At 34.6% G+C, this 25,755-nt stretch overlaps 1 protein-coding gene across 1 annotated transcript in view; it reads left to right on the plus strand.

Annotated features, from left to right (window-relative positions):
- The window catches only part of ADAMTS19 (ADAM metallopeptidase with thrombospondin type 1 motif 19), a 252,836-nt gene that overhangs the window by 72,056 nt on the left and 155,025 nt on the right, over nt 1-25,755 (plus strand). The window contains exon 7 of the mRNA XM_025860822.2: nt 4,556-4,599. Coding sequence (XP_025716607.2) covers nt 4,556-4,599 — 44 coding nt within the window. The remainder of the gene's footprint in view (nt 1-4,555; nt 4,600-25,755) is intronic.

Genomic DNA, 25,755 nt, shown 5'->3' on the forward strand with positions numbered 1-25,755 from the left:
TTTGAGGCTTTGCAAAATGGGGAAGTCATGCTGAAATGATTGCATATAGCCAGAACCATTAGATAACTCCACCCTTGATAAAAGTGGGATCTGGTAGAAGCTTAGCAAACAAGGACAGTTTGTCAACCAGAAGCATTCTGTTTCAGCCATGACCCCAGGTCAGGAAAAATACAGCTTGTCTGGGTATTCATTATCACAAATAGGATTTCAACGTTGAAACACTTGTTGTTGAAAGCATAGGCAAAACTACTCTGAAGGGGCCGTCTCTCGATTGACACCACACAAGGCACCTGCAAATAAAGTACAACTAAATGAGCTCACAAGAGAATTTCAAAGCATAAAATGACAGCATCTTCCATTGGAAGAGCCAGGAATTCCAGTAAAGAATAATTTAAAAAGCTGGGATTATTTAAAAAAAATCATATTTACATGATTGAATGATCACACCAAAAAATGAAATATGGGAATAAGATATTTTGGGGGGAAAAAGTTAATTTGAAAATTGAGGAAAATAAAACGTTTGTAAAAGGAATGTAGTTATACTTAAAAATCTCGATTTCTGAATTGGAGAGATTAGATGCAGCTGGAGAGAACAGTGGTAGATTGGATGAGAAATCCGCGAGATCCTGCCAGAAGGCTGCATAGAGCAGTTAAGAGATGGAATTACAAAAGAGTGCTTTAGAGTTACAGACCTCAGAATGGAGAAGACCAAAAAATACACCTAAAGGAGTTATAGCACACGAAAGAGACTATGAGAGGGATAGGCTAAATAATGGTAAGAATTTGTATGTGTTCATATGTTCTTCAAATTAGATAACGTACCAAGTACCAAAGAAGATAGATAAAAACAAAATCAGTACCTAGACACATCTAGGTGGGACTGCAGAACTACAAAGACAAAAAGAAATCTTAAAATTAAGCAAAAGCCATGTTATATGTCATTTATTTCTCAATAAAAAATTAACCAGAAACCCAATGCATGAAAGAAGAGCAAGTTGATCACCAACTTGTGTGTGTGTGTGTATGTGTGTGTATATGTATATTTTTATATATATATTTTATATACACTGACTTCTATATTTATAAATGTTAGAAAGAAATGAAATAATATTTGTCACATGCTGAGGACCAGTAAAGTTAACCTAAAATTCTGTACTTGGCTACTGTTCCATTATGAATAAATTACATGGGCAAGCAAGTCTGAAACAGTTTATTATTCATAGATCCTCACTGAAGGAAATCCTCAAGGACGTACTTAAAGAATAACGAGCTCTCTAGAAAGTAAAGATCCAAGATACTACTGAGAGAATATATTGCTAAATACACGGGCAAATCTAATAATGGTTTAGAAAATCTAAATTGAGATTTGAAAAATTGAGATAGAATTATAATGTCATATATAAATAACATGAAAGATTGAAGGGAGGAGTTGGATTAAAAGCATTTGACGTCTTTTCTTCAGGAGGAGCCTGAAGATAATTTTTAACTTTAGACATTTCAAGTGAACATGATAGGCAGAATAATGTCCCTGTTCTAATCCATAGCCCCTGTGACTGTGTTATCTTACCCGGGCAAAAGGGTCTTTGTGGATGTGATTATGTTTCAGATTTTGAGATTGGGAGATTATCCTAGATAACCTAGGGGTGCCTAATGTAATCACAGGTGACAGGGAAAGAGGGAGGCTAGAGAGTCAGAGGAGGAGATGTGATGATGGAAGCAGAGACTGAGCAAGTGATACCATTTCCAGCTTTGAGGATGGAAGGGAACTGTGAGTCAAGAAGTACAGCAACCTCAGGGCACCTGGGGGGCTCCGTCACCTTCAGCTCAGGTCATGAACCCAGCGTCTTGGGATAGAGCCCCACATTGAGCTCCACATTGGGCTCCCTGCTCTGCAGGGAGCCTGCTTCTCCCTCTGCCTGCCGCTCCCCCCCCCCCCGCTTATGCATACTCTGTCTCTCAATCTTTCTGACAAATAAATAAATAAAATCTTAAAAAAAAGGAAAAAGGAAGTACAGCAACCTCTAGAAGCTGGGAAAGGTAAGAAAATGGATTCTCACCTAGAGCTTCCGGAAGGAACCCATACTGCTGATACCTTGGTTTTAGCCCAGTGAAATCCAGACTTCTGACTTTGAAACCATAAGATAATACACTTATGTTAAATCATTATATTTGTGGAATTTTTTTACAGCAACAATAGGAAACTAAAACAATGTAATTTAAATGTGGAAGTAACCGTAAATCAAATACAATCTAATGTGACTTTTCAAGCAGTCGCAAAAAAACAGAGAGAGAGAAAGGAAAATAAAACTAGATAGGAAGGAAGAGGAAAACAAAGAAGAAAAGAACAAAAGTATAACTTGGGGAATAGAATTTACAAATAATAGAGAAATCCAAATATATCCATAAAATATTAAATTCACTTCTATGTTATATAAATAGGTTTTATAATTTTATAATATAATTTTTATAATTTTAACTGTATGCTGTTTATAAGAGACCTAGAGAAAATGAAAGCTGAAAGTAGAACAAGGAAAAAAAGATAATACCAAGCAAATCTCAATGTATTACTAATATATTAGTATTTGTTAATATCAGACATAATAGACTTTAACACAGAAAACATTAGGGTACATAGGGTTTCTATACCATAGTAAAAACTAATTCAAAATAAATTCTAAAAATTCAGAGAAATAACTTAGTTTCAACATAAAGGAAAAATCAGAATCAGAAGGAAACAATAAATGTATAACCACAATGGAATTTTAACACCTCTTTTTCAGTAACAGATTTAAAAATAAATTCAGAATTTCTCATTCTCTTAAGCAGTTTTATATCAGAGTTGGTTATATAGCTAGATCACATGTATAGCTTTGCTCCAAACAATTTGAGAATATATGTTTTCAAAATTTTAATTCCAGGATAGTTAACATACAGTGGTATATTAGTTTCAGGTGTACAATGTAGTGATTCAACAATTCTATATCTTACTCACTGTTCATCACCATACATGTACTCTTAAAATCCCTTCACCTTTTTCACCCATCCCCCCACCCACATGCCCTCTGGCACCCACCAGTTCTCTATATTTAAGAGTTGGATTTTTTGTTTATTTCTTTACATTTTAAATGAGCATGGCACGTTTATGAAACTATGCACAGATATTAAATCACAGTTGCTCCTGATGAGCCAAGCAAAATGTGAATTGAAAACTAACCATTGTAGTCATCAAAGTAGATGCCATTGGGGAAATTGACAGGAGTGTTGCACTTAATTTTCATCATTTTTCATTTAGAAACAGCATTCAGATGGCTATAACAGAGAGAGGAATAAATAACAATTTTTTTATTTCTCCACACACAGACTAATTATTGTATTGTTTGTAATAGTAAAAATTCTGTAGGATCTAAACATCTTTGCTTATCAGTAGGAAATTGCTTAAATTATAGTATAGAAATAGCAAGAGCAACAAAATACAACAAAAACATCAACAACTAATTTTGGAGAGCTTACTAGGTGCCTAGCATTCCTTTAAAGTTTTCTGTGTGTTAACTTATCCAACACATTCACTAAACTCACGTTAAAGTGTTATATATGTGGGGTGCCTGGGTGGCTGAGTCAGTTAAGCATCTGTCTTCGGCTCAGGTGTTGATCTCAGGGTCCTGGGATTGAGCCCCATGTCGGGCTCCCTGCTCAGCTTGGAGTCTGCTTGTTCCTCTCCTTCTGCCTTTCCCCCTGCCTGTGGTCTCTTTTAAATAAATAAATAAATGTGTGTATGTATGTATGTTTTATATATGTTAAATCACCTAATCTGTACTATAAACCTACATGGTAGATAGATGTCATTATTACCCCCTCTTTTTTGTAGAGATGACAGAGGCACAGAAGGTTAATTAAATTGCCTAAGGTCACATAGCTAGTAAAATTCAAAAGGTAGATAAAATTGTGCTTTCATATAGTTTGTCTCTGAAGCTCTTCAAGATACAATATTCGAATAGCAAATTGTAGAATATTCTTCATGGTTAGACCCTGCCTGTGTAAAAAATACTAATTTCCTCATGCCCTTTTTAAAATGATTACTATCAGTCTTTTAAAAATTTTGCCAATGTTGTGATATAAAATATTTTGCTATTTTAAACTGTATTTTTTACATTTGAATCTTCTGTCTGGAGATTATTTTTGTGCCTGTGAAGCAGAGATCTTACAATATTTGTCAAATAGAAAGCCATGTCCCAATACCAACTACTATTTTTTGTAATAAAAAAATGAAATGCTGTAAAACTCAAAACAAGATAGAATTTTATTTTTGAAATATTTTTAATGAAATAAGACAACATGCTTCAGGATTATACCAGGAAAAATGTGTCATTAAAAATTTAATAATTCTCATATTTTCTTAGAATTAAAATTTAGTTAGTCTTACTTTCCCAATTCTATTAAATTCTTGGAGATAAAGTATATGGTTCAATCGTTCATGTAACTATCAAACATGAGTCTCATAATCTCTATTGACTGTGGAGAAGTTTATTTTTACTTCCATTTTCTGTTTCCTTTTTAGGAAAGATTTCTGTGTTCACAAAGATGAACCATGTGATACTGTTGGTAAGTGCGCATAAAATTTTTTACACTTTTGAGGAGTTCTAGGCACCTTTAACACATCATTTGTTTAAATATAGGAAATTATTTGAGAGTGTTGGTTTTAATGGAATGTTTTTAGAACGTCGGAGGTATGTATTTCCAACCTATGTGTTTAATCATTGGTCAGCACTTCAGTTATTAATGAAACAGCCTAAAGACATAAATATACTACATACTGGAGAAAAATTTTAAACAATGCTTTAAGAATATCATGAGTTTTATTTTCTTATCACAGAGATGTACACATGGGTTCGGCAAAATGTATTAATGTCAATATGATTGACCTTTTTCAGGCTAATGGATTTTTTTTTTGAGTTATGTATGCTTGAAGTTCTTTGCAGACTGTGTCAAGGAAACTCCATCTCATTTCCCCAATGAATGAAGATTTTCTATACATAAAGTAGTAAATTTTCTGTATTTTGTCCTGGATATCTAAAATTCCTAAAATATAACCATACAGCCAGTAGAATTCATGAAACCATAGCTCTTTAAGAGAATGGCTACATATATGCTAACCTAAGTGATATATCTGTATAATTTACTTATTTGTATTTATATAACCATATATTATATTGCTATATACATATATTAGTTTAAAGTCATGTAGTTGTATATAATAAGGCATTATTGGTAAGGTATAGTTAAGAGTCATGGTCTGGTTTTGACATGTCATGTGGGGTCTATTTCTGTAGGGTAGGATGTATTTTCGCTTAACCATCTTTGATGTGTCATATGTTCTTGGTAAGATGAACAACCCAAAAAGGGCAAAAGCAGCATAAAGGGGTACAGGTATTTAAAAAAAATCCATCCTAACTAGTTCCATCATCTTAAGTTCTCATCACCCGTGGGTAATGAAAGTCTGAGATAGTAAGTGGAAAATAGTTATAATAGTGTTAAGCAGTTAATGATGGAATCAAAGGAATGTTTGGCTCATGAGGGGCTATAACATAAAAAGATCTGGACACCCAAGGAAAAGCTAACTTGATTTAGGGATGATCTTGCTAAGGTTAGCTCACCTGCTTCTGCAGTTTTTGTTTTTGTTTTTTTTTTCTCCTCTTCTTGTCAGAAATCTCCAGAAATTAAATCTTGATGTAGAGTTTTAATCAACCTAACCACAGAAACTTTGAATTACTGATGAAGCCTGTATCAAGACAATTACCTTTTCCTCCACTTAAACAACTATATTGCCCCTAAAGCTTTCTTTAATATAGGTAGATCCACTTCTTGCCTCATTTGAGTACCTGAGAGAAATCAGCAGCTGAGGCAGTATCTCCCATAATTATGCATGCTAACCACCTCTTTCTAGCGTGGACGCACAGCCTAAGGAGGCAAGTGCTAACATAAGGCAAACAAATTTCCTTTTGATTATGACTGTGTTTCACATCTTGCTAAATCTGCTATTTGAAAATAGCATACATATTCATGATATATATTATCTATGAAACTTATTTTCTGGTTTAAAGCACATTTGAATAATGAAGTACCTTGATGTGTTTGGACAATCAGAGTTCATCAGGGAAGCATTGTAATCAGTCCCTCTCTCTATCCATCCTGTCCATTAAGAGCTGGTAGAAACTGGTTTTAAATACTATGACATAGGATTTGGAAAGTCCAATGCCCTTCCTGAGATCTCTTGTTATTTCTGAGTGCTTAGATTCTTAGGGTCATGTTCTTGATGGCATTGTTGAATCACTGCATCCTTCATCCAGGGGCCTGGGCTAACCTCTGGGCTTCCGAATGTGTGAGCTAATAAATACCTCTATTATTTAAACCAACTTAAGGTTTTTATTTCTGTAACTTGCGATGTAAGACATAAGACATAGATTTTCCCTGATACTCATATAGTCATTTATAAGGAAAAAAGAATATGCGGCAATATTAATAATTTCTGCTGTTATTAAGGGGAAGCAGGTAAACTCCTCAATGAATTATTCCCAAAGTTAAACAAACATATGTGGCTTGCAGGTCATCTTAACAGCTCTCAATCTCCAGTATCACAAAACAAAAGAGATTAGGGCTCAATAAAGTGTTCATTGGCACACGTTTAAAAATCTCCTTATAGGGTAACTACCCAGTAGTGTAATTGCTGGGTCATACGGTAGCTCTATTTTCAACTTTTTGAGGAATCTCCATACTGTTCTCCAGAGTGGCTGCACCAGCTTGCATTCCTACCAACAGTGTAGGAGGGTGCCCCTTTCTCCACATCCCCGCCAACATCTGTTGTTTCCTGACTTGTTAATTTTAGCCATTCTGACTGGTGTGAGGTAATATCTCATTGAGGTTTTGATTTGGATTTCTCTGATGCCGAGTGATGTTGAACACTTTTTCATGTGTCTGTTGGCCATTTGGATGTCTTCTTTGGAAAAATGTCTGTTCGTGTCTTCTGCCCATTTCTTGTTTGGATTATTTATTCTTTGGGTGTTGAGTTTGATAAGTTCTTTATAGATTTTGGATACTAGCCCTTTATCTAATATGTCATTTGCAAATATCTTCTCCCATTCTGTCGGTTGTCTTTTGGTTTTGAAACAATGAATCATGGAACACTACATCAAAAACTAATGATGTAGTGTGTGATGATTAACATAACATAATAAAATAAAAAAAATAAAATATAATACTATGGGCTGTATTTTTGCCAAATGCTTTTTTTTTTTTTTTTTTTTTAGAGAGAGAGAGCGAGCTTGTACAAGTTGGGGGGGTGGGGGCTGGTGGAAGAGGAACAGGCAGAGGGAGAGAGAGAGAATCCTAAGTAGGCTCCACACCCAGCATGGCGCCCAACGTGGGGCTTGATCTCAAAACCCCAAGATCATGACCCCAAGATCGTGACCTGCGCCAAAATCAAGAGTCGGTTGCTTAACCAACTGAGCTACCCAGGCTCACCTGTCAAATGATTTTCTTAAATCAGCATACCTTCTTGCCTCTTCTATCTATTACTGATGTGAAGAAAGCCTATTTCACTTTGGATACTACATAATGAAAACTTTGCAAGAGAGGAAGGAGAAAGGAAAATGAATTTTGTATTTATTAGTGTGGATAAAATGGGCCTGAATGATGACTTTGAGATTACAATTTCCCTTATGTCTACTAGTAGGTATAGTAAGAGAGGAAAGACAGCAGGCAAAACTTTGAATTTATGGTATTAACATGAATTATTCATAAGAGGAATGCCTGTATTTTAGAAACAATGGTTAGACTTAGGCTATGCATTTTAATTTGAGTAACATGTTAATGAACATTATCTCACTTAATTCCTTCAAAATCCAAACTCTTTTATTATCATTATTACTTTATAGGTGAAGAAAACACCAAAATAGAACAGAGTATGGATTTTGAAGTCAGACATCCAGATTTAAGTCAGACTTCTGCTGTTTATTACCTACACGGATGTGGCCACATTATTTAACACGTTGGAAGTTTGGATTCCTCACCTTTGCAATAGAAGCTATATTATTGACCCCACAGAATGTTGTGAAACTGTAACATTTGCAAAAGTGGCTCATTTTTAATTGGCACTCAATATGCACTAGGTTCTATCACATCGTTTTATTCCTGTTGAGAGGTTACAAATTTGCCCAGCATCACTGTTAGTAAGTGGTGGTACTGGCCTTTGCCTCAGATCTTAGAATAATGAGTCAGCTTTCCTCTATAATGTAATATGTTTGTATAATAGAGGACAATACAGCTAGAAGACTAAAGGTGAGAAAAATAAGTTTGAATGAAGTTACAGAATAAAATTGTATAAATTAAAATATATAAAGAAATGGCAAATATACACTTGGAAAAAACCTATTTATCAGCATTTTAACTTTGCAACAGTAAGATATTTTGCTCATTTGCTGATGCAAAAGATATGTACATCTTAAATGTGTTAGGCTATATTGGAGTTGTGGGATATTATAAATAAATGATTCATTTGATAAGTTGTACATATTTATTAATCTTATATTTGAAAAGCTGTTTAGAAGGTAAAAAGTGAAAGTTGTTGTACCATTTCCTCAGTCACTTTTTCCTGTTGTTTTTGTCACATGTATGGTTTGGTAGATTGGTGGATAGGTATATAGATACTGGAAGAAAAAAATGCTATCAAATGTTTTTATCAACATAGTATCAATTCTAACACATATGCATGTTCACCTTTTAACATTCTTGAAGTTGAGATTCATTTTGTAACCAGAGACCTATAGAATTGTGCCAGTGTAATTCAGAATTTTAAGATCTTAGGTTGGGTGAACTCTGTGATATCATCAAATTTCAGGAGAAATAATATACAATTCAGGATGCAAGTGGCCACTGTTTATTGGTGTTGCTGGTGAAATTGCCTTACTTTCTGTGGCAACAAGATAATGATCCCCAAAGATGTACAGGTTCCACTGGGTTACCACACAGGGAAATGAAGGTTGCAGATGGAATTAAGGCTGCTGCCCATCAACCGACCTTAAAATAGGGAGATTATCCTGGGCTATCTGGCTATGCCCAATGGAATTGCCAGGATCCTTAAAAGCTGAAGAGGAAATAAATAATAAAATCTTTATAAAAAAAAAAAAGCTGGAGGGAGGCAGAAGAGCTGAGTCAGAGGGAGATGTGATTACTGAAGAAAGGCCTAGAGAGATGTAATGTGAGAAGGTTTCAACTCATCATTACTGTCTTTGAAGGTGGAGGAAAGTGAAACATCAGCAGCCTCTAGTATCTGGAAAAAGCAGGGAAATGGATTCTCCCCTAGAGCCTCCAGAAAGATGCATAGATAGCCTTGTGATACCTTGATGTTAGTCAGTGAGATCTGGGTCAAGCTTCTAATGTAGAGAATTTAAGATAGTAAACTTGGGTGTTTTAAGCCACTAAATTTGTGGTAATATATTACAGTAGCCATAGAAAAATAATATACTTTCCAATAACTAATTACCTCCTCCCATGACTTAGAGAGAAGGAATCCAGAAATCCAGTGCTCTCAAATCTTTATAGACTGTGGGGTCAACAATCCTCACCCTATAGTTTATTTTAAGAACTGGTAATGATTTTTGCATTAGATAAAAAATAGAAATTTGTATCATGATATATAAATATATGTAAAGAGCAACAAACGAGGGTTGTGCTAAGAAACATGATTAATGATAGTTGAACACTTCTAGCTGAGAGACTAGACTAAAAAAGTCTCTCTCATCTATGAACAGTGAAAGAAATGTAATCAATTCTTTAAAATCTTTCCAAGAAAATACCAAGCACTAAGGATTTTACAGATGAGTTCTACTAAAATTACAAAGAACAGACCATTCCAATATCATACAACCTATTTTAGAGAATAGAAAAAGGTGAATTAAAACCATATAAATTTCTTACCAAATCCTAAAGAGGACAGTGTAAGAAAGAAAACAATAAGCTTTTCTCCCTCAGGAAAGAAATGAAAGAATTCTAAACCAAATATTAGCAGATATCATCTCACAAGGTATTTTTAAATAACCAAGTAGGGTTATTTTATTTGAGATTTATTCCAGAAATACAGCGGTAGTTTAACATTAGAAAATGTTAAAATGTAACTGTGTAATACAATTAAAGATAAAAACCATATGATCATCACAACGGATAAAGAAAATGTCCTTCATACAACTCAAAACACATTCATGGTAAAGACTCTTGGCAAAAGAGAACAAAGTAGAAATTTTATTAACTTACTTAAAGATATTTACACAAAATGCATAAATTTCTTTTGAAAAATAGTGAAGCATTAAAAGCATTCCTTTCAAAATCAGAAACAAAGAGAGGATTTTATTATCACTGTTTCTATTCAACAGTGCATTGGAAATTTTAGGCCTTAAAATGCAGTGGATGTTATGATTGTCTCCATTTAAGCAAAAAACAAAGAATATGCAATTAAATTATTAAAATTAACAGGAAAGTAAGGTGTTAGATATCCAAGCAATACTCAGTAACCACTTGCATTTTATATCCCAGCATTTGTCAGTGAGACATTTAATTCAAAAATTCTATTAAATATATGGAAAAAATAAAATTCTTTGGAATACAACTAATAATAAAATGCATAGGATATATAGAGAAAATTATTGAGCTATTTTATAATTCAATCAAGAGGGCATAACTCAATGAAGATATAAACTATACTTATGGTCTGAAAGACTAAAGAGGAAACCAAATGGCCATTTCCCTCAAATTGACCTAGTGATGGACTATATTTCCATAAAAATTCTAGAGGGAGTTTTGGAGGAAAATGTTATGGAGGAGCTTAGGCCTAAGAATTGCCAAGACACTAGTGAAGAAAGAATATGGAAGGGGAATCTGCTTTATCACATATCAAGTACAGTATGTGATAAATAGGACAAGGCAGCTGCATGTGTTTGGGAAATTGACAAATAAACCAAAACACTGAGAGCAGAACACATGATGTTAAGAAGTTTATTTACAAGGAGACAAGTTAAAATGAATCACATGGTTTGAATTTATAAAAAATTAGAAGAGAAAATATAGAAAATTAATTTTATATTTTTGAGGTAGTGACAAGTTTTTTTAAATAACGCAAAAATGCTAATTTAAAGGAAATGCTTGATAAATTCACCTATATTCACATTTGAAATTTCTATGTATCAAAAGATATCATAATAACACTGGGGGGAAAACAGACTTCTCTGAGGTAGAAGACAAGCATATTTCATGGATTTTAAGGTGCCTTTGTTGTCATTGATTTTTAAGACTTACCATTATAGAATGTACCGCTGAAGAGAAAAAAAAAACAAAACAATGCAGTAAATTCTTAATTGTAAGACACTATCAATTGTAACGCAAATCACAATGTGAAATAACGTGAATCTTGGAATTAGTGATGTATTTGCAACACACAGAACCAATAATTATTAGAACCTAGAATATAAAAAACAACATTCATAAGAAACAAGCAAGAAGTAGATGTACCAAATAGAACCAAAGGCTCCAACAGCTGTTTTTAGAACAGAATACATCAAGGGTGAATTAAAAGAGAAAGAAAGAGAGAGAGAGAGAGAAGGCGGGAAGAAGAAGGAAGGGAGGGAGGGAGGGAGGAAGGAAGGAAAAGAAAGAAAAGGGATGTCAACCAAATTAGTAGTAAGAAAGACGTTCAGATTACAAGGCGGTTTCTGCCAATGAGAGTGATTTTTTAAAAAAAGTCTGATATTACCAAGCGCACTTTTTAAAATCAGAACAAAAATCTCCCATTCGTTGTAGAAATCTTAATAAATTCACGTTTCAGCTTCTTGTTCTGATTTCCATAGATCTCTTTGGTCTTCATATCCATCTTTGTCTTTCTGTGCTGTGTTCCAGGTAACTTTTTCATCTGTGTTTCTCAGTTTATACCAATTGTCTGTATTTTTTCATACATATCTTTTTTTTTTTTTTAGGATTTATTTAGGGGCACCTGGGTGGCTCAGTCATTAAGGGTCTGCTTTCGGCTCCGGTTGTGGTCCCGGGGTCCCGGGATCCAGCTCCGCATCAGGCTCCCTGCTCCATGGAGAGTCTGCTTCTCCCTCTCCCACTCCCGCTGCTTGTGTTCCCTCTCTCTTTGTCTCTCTCTGTCAAATAAATAAATAAAATCTTTTAAAAAATAAAATAAAAGATTTATTTATTTTAGAGATAGAGTGCACAGGGGTGAGAGGGGCAGAGAGAGGGGGAGAGGGAGAGAATCTCAAGCAGACTCCCCACTGAGCGTGGAATCCAGCCTGGGGCTCGACCTCAAGACCTCATGACCGGAGCCAAAACCAAGAGTCGGACACTCAACTGACTAGGCCACCCAGGTGCCCCTCTTCACATGTTTCTTAATAATTTCATATGTTCAGCTATCAAGGATTTTTTATTTCAATAGTTCTTTTATTTCTAAACACCCCGTTTGGCTTTTTTCTCTCTCTGCTATGGCATTTTGATAATATACTGAGCCTTCCTCATGTATTCAGTCTCTTTTAGGTCAAAATCATTAAAGGTATACTTTTGAACATTCACTTAACTAATAATTCTGTTATTGACGTTCTTGTGGTTCTAGTCCTATTTACTCATTTTGTTGAATCTTGTTTTTGGTGACTTGTCACTCAGTCATATAATTTTGTATTTGAGTTCTTATTTCTTAATTTCTTTTATCTGTGGGAATCCTGTATGGCCTGGAAAAGAAGTACCTTTCTCAAGATAAAATTTTTTATTCACAGGGGCACCTGTGGGGAAAAAAAATTATTTACATATGCCTTAGGTGTATTTAAGTTAATTTCTTGGGTTAGTATTCCTTGGACCATTCAGGTAATGTAAATTAGATATGCCAACAATGAATGTTCTCAGGAGAGGCCTTTTTTAAAAAGAGAGTCTAGGTCAAAGTAGACAAGGTTCTATGCCATTACCTTTTGCCAGGGAGCAGTTGTTTTTCTGAACTACTCTTTCATTGTGTTGAGGGAAAGGAAAATGGTATCCCCTCCTTCTCATTTTAGATAGAAATAACTTTATGTGGAAGTTTCAGTTCCAAGGTCTTACCTTGAACAGTCTCTCCTTTTGTCTCAGTGTCATGACTTAGGCTGAACACCTTTGATTTTGAGTTTGGCAAACACCCAGAGGAGCTAACGTATTAGTGCCGGCTCAGAACTCCGCATTCTCCTTTCTTTTCCTTAGGCCTGCAGGAGGATTTCCCTTATTTATATATTCAGCCTTGAATTTAGGGGATTTTTGTTATTTTTAATTCAGCATTTATATGTATAGGGTTGTAAACAGAATTGTCTTGCTGCTAGAAATGGAAGTCCAGAAAAACTCTTAAAGCATTCTTATACACGTATATATGTATAAAATATGTATATTTTACACACTATAGCTTCTCTTGGTCACACAATTCACTTTGTCAGCATTCACATGTGCTGTGAATGTTTTAGACATTTGGAGAATTGGTGTTCATAGTTATGACAACTACCACAAGTTTTTAGAAAAATAGTTTTAGAAGCTTCTTTGTAGGTACTTAAATTGTGTATAGACTATAAACCAGTTATTCTCAAACTTTTTGGGCTTAGCACCCTTTTATGCTTTTGAGAATCAGTGAAGATCCCAAAGGGCTTTTTTGTGTCAATACAATTTGTCAGTTGTCACCATATTAGAAGTTAAAGCTGAGAAATTCTCAAAAATATTTTAAGTCAAAAAAAATATTTTGTCAAAATGATCAGTAATAAACTCATCAGAGGTTAGCATAAAGAACATACTTTTTATAAAAATTCACTCCATTATTCAAGACAAAAAATACCGAGAAGACATGGCTTTTATATTTTTGCCAACCTCTTTATATCTGGTTTGTCAAGGACAGCACAGATCTTCAGATCTTTTATGTGCTTCTGCATATACAGTGTTGCTATTTGTATTTTGGTTGAAGTGTTTGAGGAAAATAAGGACCTCACAAAGATAGGTAGTTTGAAAATGGATGGGTACTTGGCTTTTTAGCATCATTCATTGGTCAATTAGAAAATATTAGTTCACTGAGTTGGGCAGATCTTCTGAATGTTGACACGTTTCACCATGCAATATATATAAAAAAAAACATACTTGTCAATATCACCCTAAATCTCATCGGAAAAGTTTTTAAGTGTTGGAAAGCTGCCAAGCTCACATTGGCAGATGAAAATTTTCCGATATTTGGGGTGCCTGGCTGGCTGAGTCGGTAGAGCATGTGACTCTTGATCTCAGGGCTTGTGGGTTTAAGCCCCACATTAGGCATAGAGACTATTTTAAAAAAGAATTTGGGGCGCCTGGGTGGCTCAGTCAGTTAAGTGTCTGCCTTCAGCTCAGGTCATGATCCCAGGGTCCTGAGATCGAGTCCCAGGTCTGGCTCCCTGCTCAGGGAAGAGTCTGCATCTCCCTCTACCCCTCACCCCTGCTCATGCACTCTCTTTCTCTCTCTCTCAAATAAATAAATAAAACTTCATAAAAAAATTTTTTTTAAAGTAAAAAAAAGAAAGTTTTCCAGTATTCTAATTTCACTTGAAAGTTTGGACTTTTGTCACTGGTCTATATATATAAGTAGATAAATGCACACACACCATCAGTTATATATATCGCCTATTACATATATAACAGTAGGTAATATATTCATTATGTATATCTACACATACCATCTGTTCGTTTCCTTAGAGGGACAGGTTGCATTCTGTTCATTTTGGGGTGAATGTCAGCCCAATTCCCAAGTCTGAATAACCAGTGTTTGTCTGTTAGACATTCTTTCAAGTAAAAATGCTGTTCAGTGAAAAGCAAAGTTAGTTCAGCCCATAACTCAAACTGCCTCAAAGACCTGTTCCTAGAGATAACATCATATTTTTAGTCTGCAGCAGATATGCTTTATCTATACTTCCTTTTTGTTATGAAATATTAAGAGATGTGTATACTCAAGGGTGAAGATTTAATAAAATTAATACCTTTACTGCTTCATCTAGGACATTTTAAAGGGAAATTGTCATTTTTCCCACTGGGAGCGAGTGTCAGTGAAAAATAAAATGACTGACAGCCAAGTTTGGTGCCACTGCCTTTATTTGAGCTAGGCCATTGTACCTACTATGGCTTTTGTCCCATCAGTGCAAATACTGATGGTTTTGACCTTGTGGACCTCTTGAAAAGGTCTTGGAAAAGATTTTATAGAAGCCCAGGATTCTGCAGAACACTCTTTAAGAAATTCTGCTGTAACTTGGGAATGATTGATAATCAATGGTGAGAAGTCAGTGATTGCTAGTGTGTGTGTGTATGTTTCATGAAACCTCCTAAGGACTTTCAAGTATAGAACATGGGTAAATATGTAGAGCGGGCAAAGGTACACATTGGTCCCACTATGAGATTTTAGCTGTGACTATTTTTCTAGCTCTTGTTCAGGAGAGAGGCTATGCATCCCTAACCACCAGATTTTCCATTCTGGGATGCTCTGATCCTCTCTGTATTCTGTTGCTAAGACTTGGATGTTCCTGTATTATTAATAAACTTTTTTGTCCTATCTTTTAGCAGATTGGAATGATGGTTTATTCTTCTGCACACTTCTGAATAATTCTGATTTTATGTACTTGCAAATTGTCAAACAAGCATACAGACCACCTAGAAAGCAACTGCCAAGAAGAAACATATTCAGAGACTAAAACATACTTAAATAACCCTTTTATGTTGACACTGTACATGTGAGAATCTCCAGACACTTCCCTTTCCAAACACCAGTACATTCTCCAAACCACACTTCAGCAGAAGTAATCATTTTTATTGGGTGAGAAGAAGAGGTCAAGCCAATTTTTTTAAGTAGCTTAATTTTCATGAAAATAACTGTTGTCCATTTTCTTTTGCATTATGGCACCTAAAGCACAGAGAATTTTAGAGACTGGAAATATGTAATTACTAAGATCAACTCTATTTTAATACTCTTTTGGTTAGAACTATATATCTTCTACCAAAAATCATGCTAGTTTCATATTCAGGATTTTGAAATTTGTATTCTTTTGGACCAGGCAAGGAATGAAGTTATCATTTTTACTATATCAATCTTACTTTCTAATTGAATTAGTAATGTAATTAAATCTTCAGGGGAATTCAAATACACTGGTTGGGTATTCAGTATCTTCAAAGTCCCCTTCCAAGGCCTTGAAAGATTCAACAATCACAGTGGGCCCTCTTGCTCACTCAGTCTAGTGGCATATATCTAGTTTATATAAAATTATACACAGTTAAGGCAATGCATGTGTCTAACAGGTTTAGTAATCTCTTTTACTAAACTAGATCCAGGTTTGAAAGACCCAGAATTAATGATATTGGTGTGAGATCTGTTGTTATAAATTGCTGCTCAGTGTTTAATAATGTGGATGTTCCCAGAAATGCAAACAGAATATATTCTATGTGGTACATAGAATTCTAAAGATGACACTCCTAACATTCCAGTTCCCTGGTTGCTCAAACACTAATCTAGATACTGTTGTGAAGGGATTTTGCAGATGTAAGGACATTCCCTCCATTCACCTTAAGATTTGGAGGTCTAATTCTATTCACCTTTTAAAGCAGAGGCAAGGGACTGAATTGTACCAACAACCTACATGAACATGGAAGCTGGTATTTCTCCAGATGTGAGCTAAGAGTCCAGCCTGGATGATACCTTGATTTTGACCCTGTGAGACGCTAAGCAGAAAACTCAGTTAAGCCATCCCAGACTTTTGACCTATTGGATTGTACAGTAATAAATGGATGTTATTTGATGCCACTGCGTTCTTTAAAATTTTATTTATTTATTTGACAGAGAGAGAAAGAGAGAAAGAGAGCACCAAGCCAGGGGGAGCGGGAGAGGGAGAAGCAGGGTCCCCACTGAGCAGGGAGCCCAACATGGGGCTCGATCCCAAGACCCCAGGATCATGACCTGAGCTGAAGGCAGACCCTGAACCACTGAGCCACCCAGGCACCCCTAGAAGCCGCTACATTTATAGTAATTTGCTATGCAGTTAGAGAAAACTAACACTGTCAGACTAAAGGCTGCATATGATTATACATTATATGTTGGGGGCTTATATACTGGAAGAAAATAAAGCCATCTCAGATAAAATTATAGTTCATGGCCCTCTGAAACCAGAGTAAGAAAAAAGAAAATAGGTGTTAAAAAATAAAAGTTAAAGGGAGACATTCAAGGAGATTTTCACTTACCATGCCGGATGAGACAGTAGAACATTGAAAGGATTTTAAGAGGATTTTGCAAGAATTTGCTACAACCTACAATCTTTGCAATTTCTCCACATTGAATATTTTTTCCCATTGTTGCATCAGTGATGAACAAAAAACATATTGAATTAAAACGGCTCGGAACACTTTCCCTGTGGAGCAGCAAGGAAAAGTGTGGGGAAAACTGGGTGTCAATGGAAGTCAGTTGGGTGGCACCAGCCCAGAATATAGGAAAATACACCAAAGTTTCGGCTTTTGGCAAAGAAAATAAGAAAACCCAAGGAGTCAGATTAGGCCACTCTAGCTTTGCAACAAAAAGGCCAGTGACATTCATATACTGATAAGGTGATCATATAACCTATAATTTACACTAAGACACTTTGAAAAGTTAAAGGAGGTGTAATTAATAAGAATGTTTGGACAAAAGCATAAAATAAGACGATGCCCCAGGCAGATTAACTATATGGTCACTCTATTGTTAACATATTTCAGACATGCTTTTACATATTATTCAGAATTGTAAATTATACATTCAAAGTACTTAATTCAGAAATCTTAAGATATAATTATTTCTGTAATTTAGGTACTTCATACTTAATCCCCCAATCACAACAATTAAACTTAGTAGGAATCAACAGAAGAGCATTTGCTACATGTGTTGGAAGCTGGTTTTATACCATTTCTCTCAACCTTGCTTTCCTTCAATCCAGATTCCACAGAGCATTATGGTCTGAGTGTAGTGTCAGATATATCAGAAAAAGGTGATGATTTTCATCATGTTCTAAATTCTGATCTCTGAAAGTCCTCAAATCAGACTTAGAGGATAATCAGGAACTGTGCTTCCTTATTTGTCCTTTGTCCTCGATTTTTCTTGGTTCTTTCATTTCGGATGATCTTCTTTTGACTTATTTTTCTCTCCTTCTCTTTTTTGTTTTTCATTTTCCATTTTTTTCCCCAGTATTTTGTAATACCTGCTCTGTACCTAAAAACATATTAAGTGCTAGGTGCTAGAGACAGAGTGGTGAATAAAACGAAACTATCTATACAATCTTTTAAATCTTTTCCTTTTTGCTTTCCTTTTGTTATTCTTGCCTAGGTAACTAAGAAAGTATTTCCCATTTGTCTTCCTTTACTCTGAACCATGCTTTCTCTCCACATTTATATCATCATGGCTTCCAAGAATAAATCTATTGATACACCTCTCTTAAGTATCAAAAATCCTTAGTATTTTTTTTTAAATTTGGGTCATCAAAATTTAATAATCTCATGATCAGGAGATTCTGTCTTGATCTCAGAATTTTCTATATCATTTATTTTCTTCTAGTAAGAGGATTAAAGAAAATTGAGTTTATAAATCATCTTTTCTCTTTGTTTAATTATAAGTATGTACTAATATCAATATAATCTATATAATTTTAATGAAATTTTTCAGTAGGTCAGTTGTATTAGGATGTATAGAATATTATCAATTATTAGATGGTAAAAAATGCAGCAACTGTGTAAGCCCATACAGAAGAAAATGCTTTTTCAGATATTACAATGCTTTGTGTCTTTCATACCCAAATAATCTGATGATGTAGCACATCTGTTGCTTTGCATGTGCAATAGTCTTTCCCATTCTGGTTCTTAAATGGTTGGAAATGGTAATGACTCCAGAGAATATTGAGATTATTGAGACACTTCATTTGCATTGTAGAAATAATACAATTTCATAGGTAATTTTCTTTAAATTACAAAATGCTAGTTCTCACTGGTTTTTTTGTTTGGTTGGGTTTTTTTTGGTCAGAGAAGAAACTTCTGTATTTAGTTTAAGGTAAGCTGGAGTGAACATACTCCATCCTTCTTTCATTGACTGTACCTATAAAATATGGGAGAATGGAACAATGATTTGAGGATTTTAAAAGGTAAATAGTAGTGTGAGGATTGAGAATAAGGCAAAAATTTGAAGTACCACCAAACCAGCAGTAAGTTTATTTTTCTATGTCCTGGACTCAAAACAGCCCCAACTTGAAAGTGGTCATTAGGGCATGCATAGCAATAGAGGGAGCTGGGAAATGCCTTTGGTTTGCATCAAGGACCTGGAAGGTCTCCTAACGCTCAGAGAAAGTGGGGGAAATTCCCCCCTTCAAAAAAGTTGTCTGCATTCTTTCCTGCCCCATCTACCAAGCAATCCTATGATAGTGGTAGTGGGGACAACAAGAGTGTCAGTACCAGAAGTCATAAAAATCTGAGATGAATCTTCCTCTCTGGTCTATAGAGCTTTTATTTTAAGAAGGAAGGGTGAACACCATGGCTTTTTGTTTCAGTCCTTTTATTGCTCAAACCTAGACACAGTCCTGAAAAGTGCACTACAGAGTAGGGTACCTAAAGCCCAGACTTCCTGGCAGCATTACTGAAATGAGAACCATAAGAACATGGAAAGTACAAAGGAGATAATGGAGAGGGAAGAGCTAGGGAAAGTAACCTCATACAGTTGCTTATCAACTGCTCTTGCTCACCTCAGCTTTGCATGTGTGAACATGACCATAAAATTTCTTTGCTAAATGAGCTACTAAGCTTCTGAACCACCTAATTCCCAGCCTGGTCACTAGATGACAACCATATAGGATAGGAGTGTAAAGGGCTTTGAAAATTGACAATAGAAATTTGACAGTGAAACCAAGGCCTATAGAGCCTTGGAATTTTGGAACTTTTATCATTTTATGCTAAAAAATTTTCAAGTATCAGCATTCTTCATTGGATTTAAATTAGGCTGAGAGTCTCAAAATATAGTATTAAAAATGTCCAAGATACAACCCCAAATTACACAATCTATAAAGAAATAGGAAAATCTCAATTTGCCTTAGAAAAGACACTCAACACATACTACTCCAAGATGGTGCAAATTTTGTAATTATGTGACAAAGATTAAAATATCTATTATAAAGATATTCCAAAAAGGAAGGGTACATATTTTTGAAGTGAATGAAAGGATAGAAAGTCTCAGGAAATAAGTAGAATATATAACAACAATAACAACAACAACAAAAAAACAAATGGAAATATTAGAATTTTAGAAGAATAACCAAAATAAGAATTTCCCTGCATGTACAGAGTAGTAGAATCAAGAGCACAGATAAAAGAGTTTGTGAACTTAATGACAGATCAGAAGAAATTATCTAGTCTGAACACCAAAGAGAAAAGAAGATTGGGAAAAAAAATATGAAGAGTCTTAGGGATCTGTGGGAAATATCACAAGTAGTCATCATGGGTCCCAGAAGGAGACAGAAAGAGAAGAAATATGAGTGAAGAATTCTCAAATTAGGCAAAAGATTTAAATCATCAGATTCAAGAGGCTAAGCAAATTCCAAATAAGAAATACCTGAAGAGATGCATAGCCGGAGATATCACAAACAGTGAAAACTAAAGCGAAAGACAAAATAACAAAACAAACTGTTAGTTTTAGGGGAACGATGATATTCATGACAGCAGATTTATTCCAACAGACCATGAAAGCCAGTTGGATGGCACACCGTTTTTAAAATACTGACAGAAAAGATTGTCAATATAAATATAAATAAAGATAAAATAAGAGCATTCTCAGATGAAGGAAAACTAAGAGAATTCATAACCAAAAGGAGCATCTTTAAAAGAACTGCCAAAGTAAGTAATTCTGAGGGAAGGCAAATTATCTTTAATGGAAACTGGAACATCAGGAATAAAGAAAGAGCAAAAGAAGTGGAAAACTGGTATATATAATATACTTTTTCTCCTCTTGAGTATTTTGAATATGTTAGATAGTTGAAAGCAAAATTATAACATCATCTGATGGTATTTTTGATAGATTTAAATGTAATACCCAAGACAACTCCAACATACATGGAGGAGGGTAAAAGGACCTACATGAAGTTAAACTTCCCACGTTTCTTTTTTTTTTTTAAAGATTTATTTATTTCAGAGAGCGAGAATGAGAGAGAGAGAGTACATGAGAGGGGGGAGGGTCAGAGGGAAAGGCAGGCTCCTCACCGGGCAGGGAGCCTGTTGCGGGACTCGATCCTGACTCCAGGATCATGACCTGAGCCGAAGGCAGTCGCTTAATCAACTGAGCCACCCAGGCGCCCAAACTTCCCACATTTCACTTGATGTGGTAAAATACTGATTCTAAGTAAACTTTGAAAGTTGAATATATATAATATAAAACCTATAGTAAGCAACTGCTAAACAAGTATATAGAAACATGTAGTCCAGGGGCACCTGGGTGGCTCAGTTGTTAAGCAACTTGATCCCAGGGTCCTGGGATCAAGCCCCACATCGGGCTCCCTTATCTGCGGGAAGCCTGCTTCTCCCTCTGCCCACTCCCCCTGCTTGTGTTCCCTCTCTGGCTATCTTCCTCTCTGTCAAATAAATAAAAATCTTAAAAAAAAGAAACATATAGTTGGAAACGCAATAAATAAAATGGTATACTAAAATATTTGAAATCTTCCCTTTTAGCAAAGCTTTTATTTCAAAAGAACAAAAACAAGGCAGGAAAGGGAAACAGAAGAAAGGAAAGCAGAGGGCTTTCAACATCAACAATTTAACACGAATAACAAAATGGCAGACCTAAATCCCAACATACATATCAGTAATTAGAATAAACTTAAAATAATCTAAACACACCAATTTAAAAAATTACCAGATTGTATTGAAAAAAACAAAGACCTCATTCTTTGCTGTCTGTGAGAAACTCACTTCAAATGTAATAGGTAAGGTAAGAGTAAAAATATAAAAAATATATACCATGAATAAAAAAACTAAAAACACTCCAATGGCTAAAATGTACATTTCAGAACAAAGAAAATTACTAAAAACTAAGAAGGACATTATATAATAATAAAAGGGTCAATTCACCAAGAAGATATAATGATGTTAAATATTTCAACACCTACCAATAGAGCTTTAAAATTCATGAAAGGAAAACCAACAGAACTAAAAGGAAAGAATAGACAAATGCACAGTTATATTTGGAGATGTTGACAGTTCTCTCTCAGTAATTGATTGTCAGCAGAAAACCAGCATGTATGTAAAAGAATTGAACAACACTATCAACTAACATGGACACACTGCCCTCTACCCAAAATAGCAAAATACATGCGCTTTTCAAGTGACATTTTCTGAGAGAACATTTTCTAGCTCATAAAACAAACTTTTAGAAATCTGAAAGAATGAAATCATACATATTACGTTCTTGAATATAATGGAATTAAACTAATGAAGAACTATAGAAAAATAAGAAAATGTTCTCCAAATATTTAGAAAATAATATTTATAAGTAATTTGTGGGTCAAAGAGGAAATTAAAAAAAAATAGAGACTTTTGAACTGAAAAAAAAAATAAGCCATGAAAAGACAACATATAAATTATGGGATGCAGGTAAAACAATGTTTAGAGGGAAATTTATATGATCAAATGTTTTTATTAAAAAGAGGAAGGGTCTCATCAATAATCTAAGTTTCTACCTAAATAAATGGAAAAAGAGGAACAAACGAAACAAAAACACATTCATATCAAACAAAAGGTAGGAAATACTGGGGCACTTGGGTGGATCAGTAGGTTAAGTGTCTGACTCTTGATTTCGGCTTAAGTCATGATTTCAGGGTAATAAGATCAAGCCCCGAGTCGGGCTCCATGCTGGGCATGGAGCCTGCTTAAGATTCTCTTTCTCCCTCTCCTTTTGACCCTCCCCCTCAAGCCCCTCCTTCCCACATGCTCTCCTGTTCTCTCTGTCTCTCTCTCAAAAAACGGGGAAGGAAATACTAAAGAGTATATATCAATCAAATGAAAACAGAAAAACAATAGTGATAATTAATGAAAGAAAACCTGATTTTTTGAAAATGTCAATACATTCTAAACCTCTAGTAAGTTTGACAAAGAAAAATAGAAAATAGGAAAAATAATATCAGCAGCAAAAGGGGATATCTTACTACCTCAGACTTTAAAAAAATCATTAGGAAATAATACAAAGAGATCTATGCATATGAATTTGACAACTTAGATGAAATAGACCAATTTGTTGAGAATCACAAACTAACAAAACTTACTCCGATCTGAAATAGCCTGAATAATCTTATACATATTAAAGAAATTTAATTTGTAGTTTAAAACCATCCAAGAATGAAATCTTCAGGCCCAGAAAGTTTCATTGGTGAATTCTTTCAAAGAAAAGATAATACAGGGGCACCTGGGTGGCTCAGTCATTAAGCGTCTGCCTTTGGCTCAGGTCATGATCCCAGGGTCCTGGGATCGAGCCCCACATCGGGCTCCCTGCTCAGCAAGAAACCTGCTTCTCCCTCTCCCACTCCCCCTGCTTGTGTTCCCTCTCTCACTGTGTCTCCCTCTGTCAAATAAATAAATAAAATCTTAAAAAAAAAATACCAATTCTATATTATCTCTTTAAGGAAACAGACTGGTAAGGACACTTCCCAACTCGTTTTATGAAATCAGCATTACCCTGATATAAAAACCAAACCACAAAGTATGAGGAGAAAAGTACCCATGAAACTACAGACCAATATTCTTCATGAATGTACATAAAAAATAGCAATTTAACCCAGTAATATATAAGAGTAACAGAAAAGAACCAATAGAGCTTATATCAGAAAAGGAAAACTGATAAAATATTTGAAAATCAATTCATGTAATTAAACTTATTTAAAGTCCAAAGAAGAGACATGATCACATCAACTTATATAGAAAAAGCATGTGACAAATTTCATCATCTATTCACAATAAAAACTCTCAGAAATTTAGGAATAGAAGGGAACAGGCTTAATAAAGAATATCTACTATCTACCTGACACTTAACATCACATTTAATGGTGAAAGAAGGAATACTTTTGCATTTAGTCTGGAACAAGGCAGATTTGTCCACTGCATCCTTTCTAAGAATGTCCAGAAGTGGAACATGATAATACATGAAAAACATAAATAATTTGAGGTGAGAAATAAAACTGTCCCTTTTTGCAAGAAACATGATTCTTTACATAGTAGAAAATGACAAAGTATATATGAAAAAAAACCTAAAGCTAATATTTGAGCTTAATGAGATCACAGAATACAAAGTCAACAAGGTCAGTGTGGTTTACTGTACTAGAACTGAACATTCCAAAACTGAAATTTTAAATATATGTATGTATTCATACAAATATATATACAATATACATATAAATACATATGTAATATAAATATATCTATAATTTGTCATAGTTCCATAATGAAGTATCTGCATATAAAGTTAGCAAAACATGTGCGGAATCTGTGTGATAAGAACTGTAAAATGCTGATGAGAATAATAAAGGAAAATCTAAATAAATGGAGAGACATACAATGTTCATGGATTGGAAGATTCAGCGTAGCACAGATGCAACTCTTCTCAAATTGATCTATAGATTTAACGCAAAATGAAAGTTTGAGCTCTTTTTTGTAGATATAAATAAGATAATTCTAAAATTTATATGAAAAGGCAAATAAATGAATAGCCAAAGCAATTTTGAAAAGAAAAATAGTTTTGAAGGAATCACACTACTTGATTTTAAAACTTATTACAAAACTTCAGTAATCAAGACAGTGTGGTATTAAGAAATAGATACATAGATACGTTCCAGAAGTAGATCCACACAAATATGGCCAGTTGATTTTCTACAAGGTACAAATTCTATTTAATAAAGAAAGAGGGGCATCAGGTGGCTCAGTCGGTTAAGTGTCCAACTCTTGATTTCACCTCAGGTCATGATCTCAGGGTCCTGGCATTTAACCCCATGTTGGGCTCCGCGCTCAGCGTGAAGTTGGCTTGAATTCTCTCTCTCCTTCCCCCTTTGCCCTTCCCCCTGCTCACACTCTCTGTCTCTCTCTAAGATAAATAAATAAAATCTTCCAAAAAATGATCTTTCAAGAAATGGTCTTGAAAACATTGGACATCATTATGCATAATGAAGAATAATAAAGTTCTTTCACTTTTTTAAATAAAATAAAAATTTTATAAATGTTTATACAAAATGGATTATTAATCTAAATGTAAATGTTAAACTATAAAAGCCTGGAAGGAAACATAAGAGAAGATCTTTGTGACCTTGAATTAGGTAAAGAGTTTTTAGATATAATAACACAAGCATGATCCATTCAAGGAAAAATTGGTGAACTGGATTTCATCAATATTAAACAACAAAACCAAAAACACGTTTGTTCTGTTAAGAGATTAAAATACAAGTTATGGACCAGGAGAAAATATAATTGACCCTTGAACAACATGGGTTTAAACAACAAAACCAAAAACACGTTTGTTCTGTTAAGAGATTAAAATACAAGTTATGGACCAGGAGAAAATATAATTGACCCTTGAACAACATGGGTTTGAACTGCATGGGTCCATTTATGTGTGGATATTTTTTGATAAATACAGTACAGTACTGTAAATGTACTTTACCTTTCTTGTGATTTTCTTAA

The sequence above is a fragment of the Callorhinus ursinus genome, unplaced genomic scaffold (assembly GCF_003265705.2).
Source record: "Callorhinus ursinus isolate GAN/ISIS: 27379988/994484 unplaced genomic scaffold, GSC_fseal_2.0 scaffold30, whole genome shotgun sequence".
Lineage (NCBI taxonomy): Eukaryota > Metazoa > Chordata > Mammalia > Carnivora > Otariidae > Callorhinus > Callorhinus ursinus.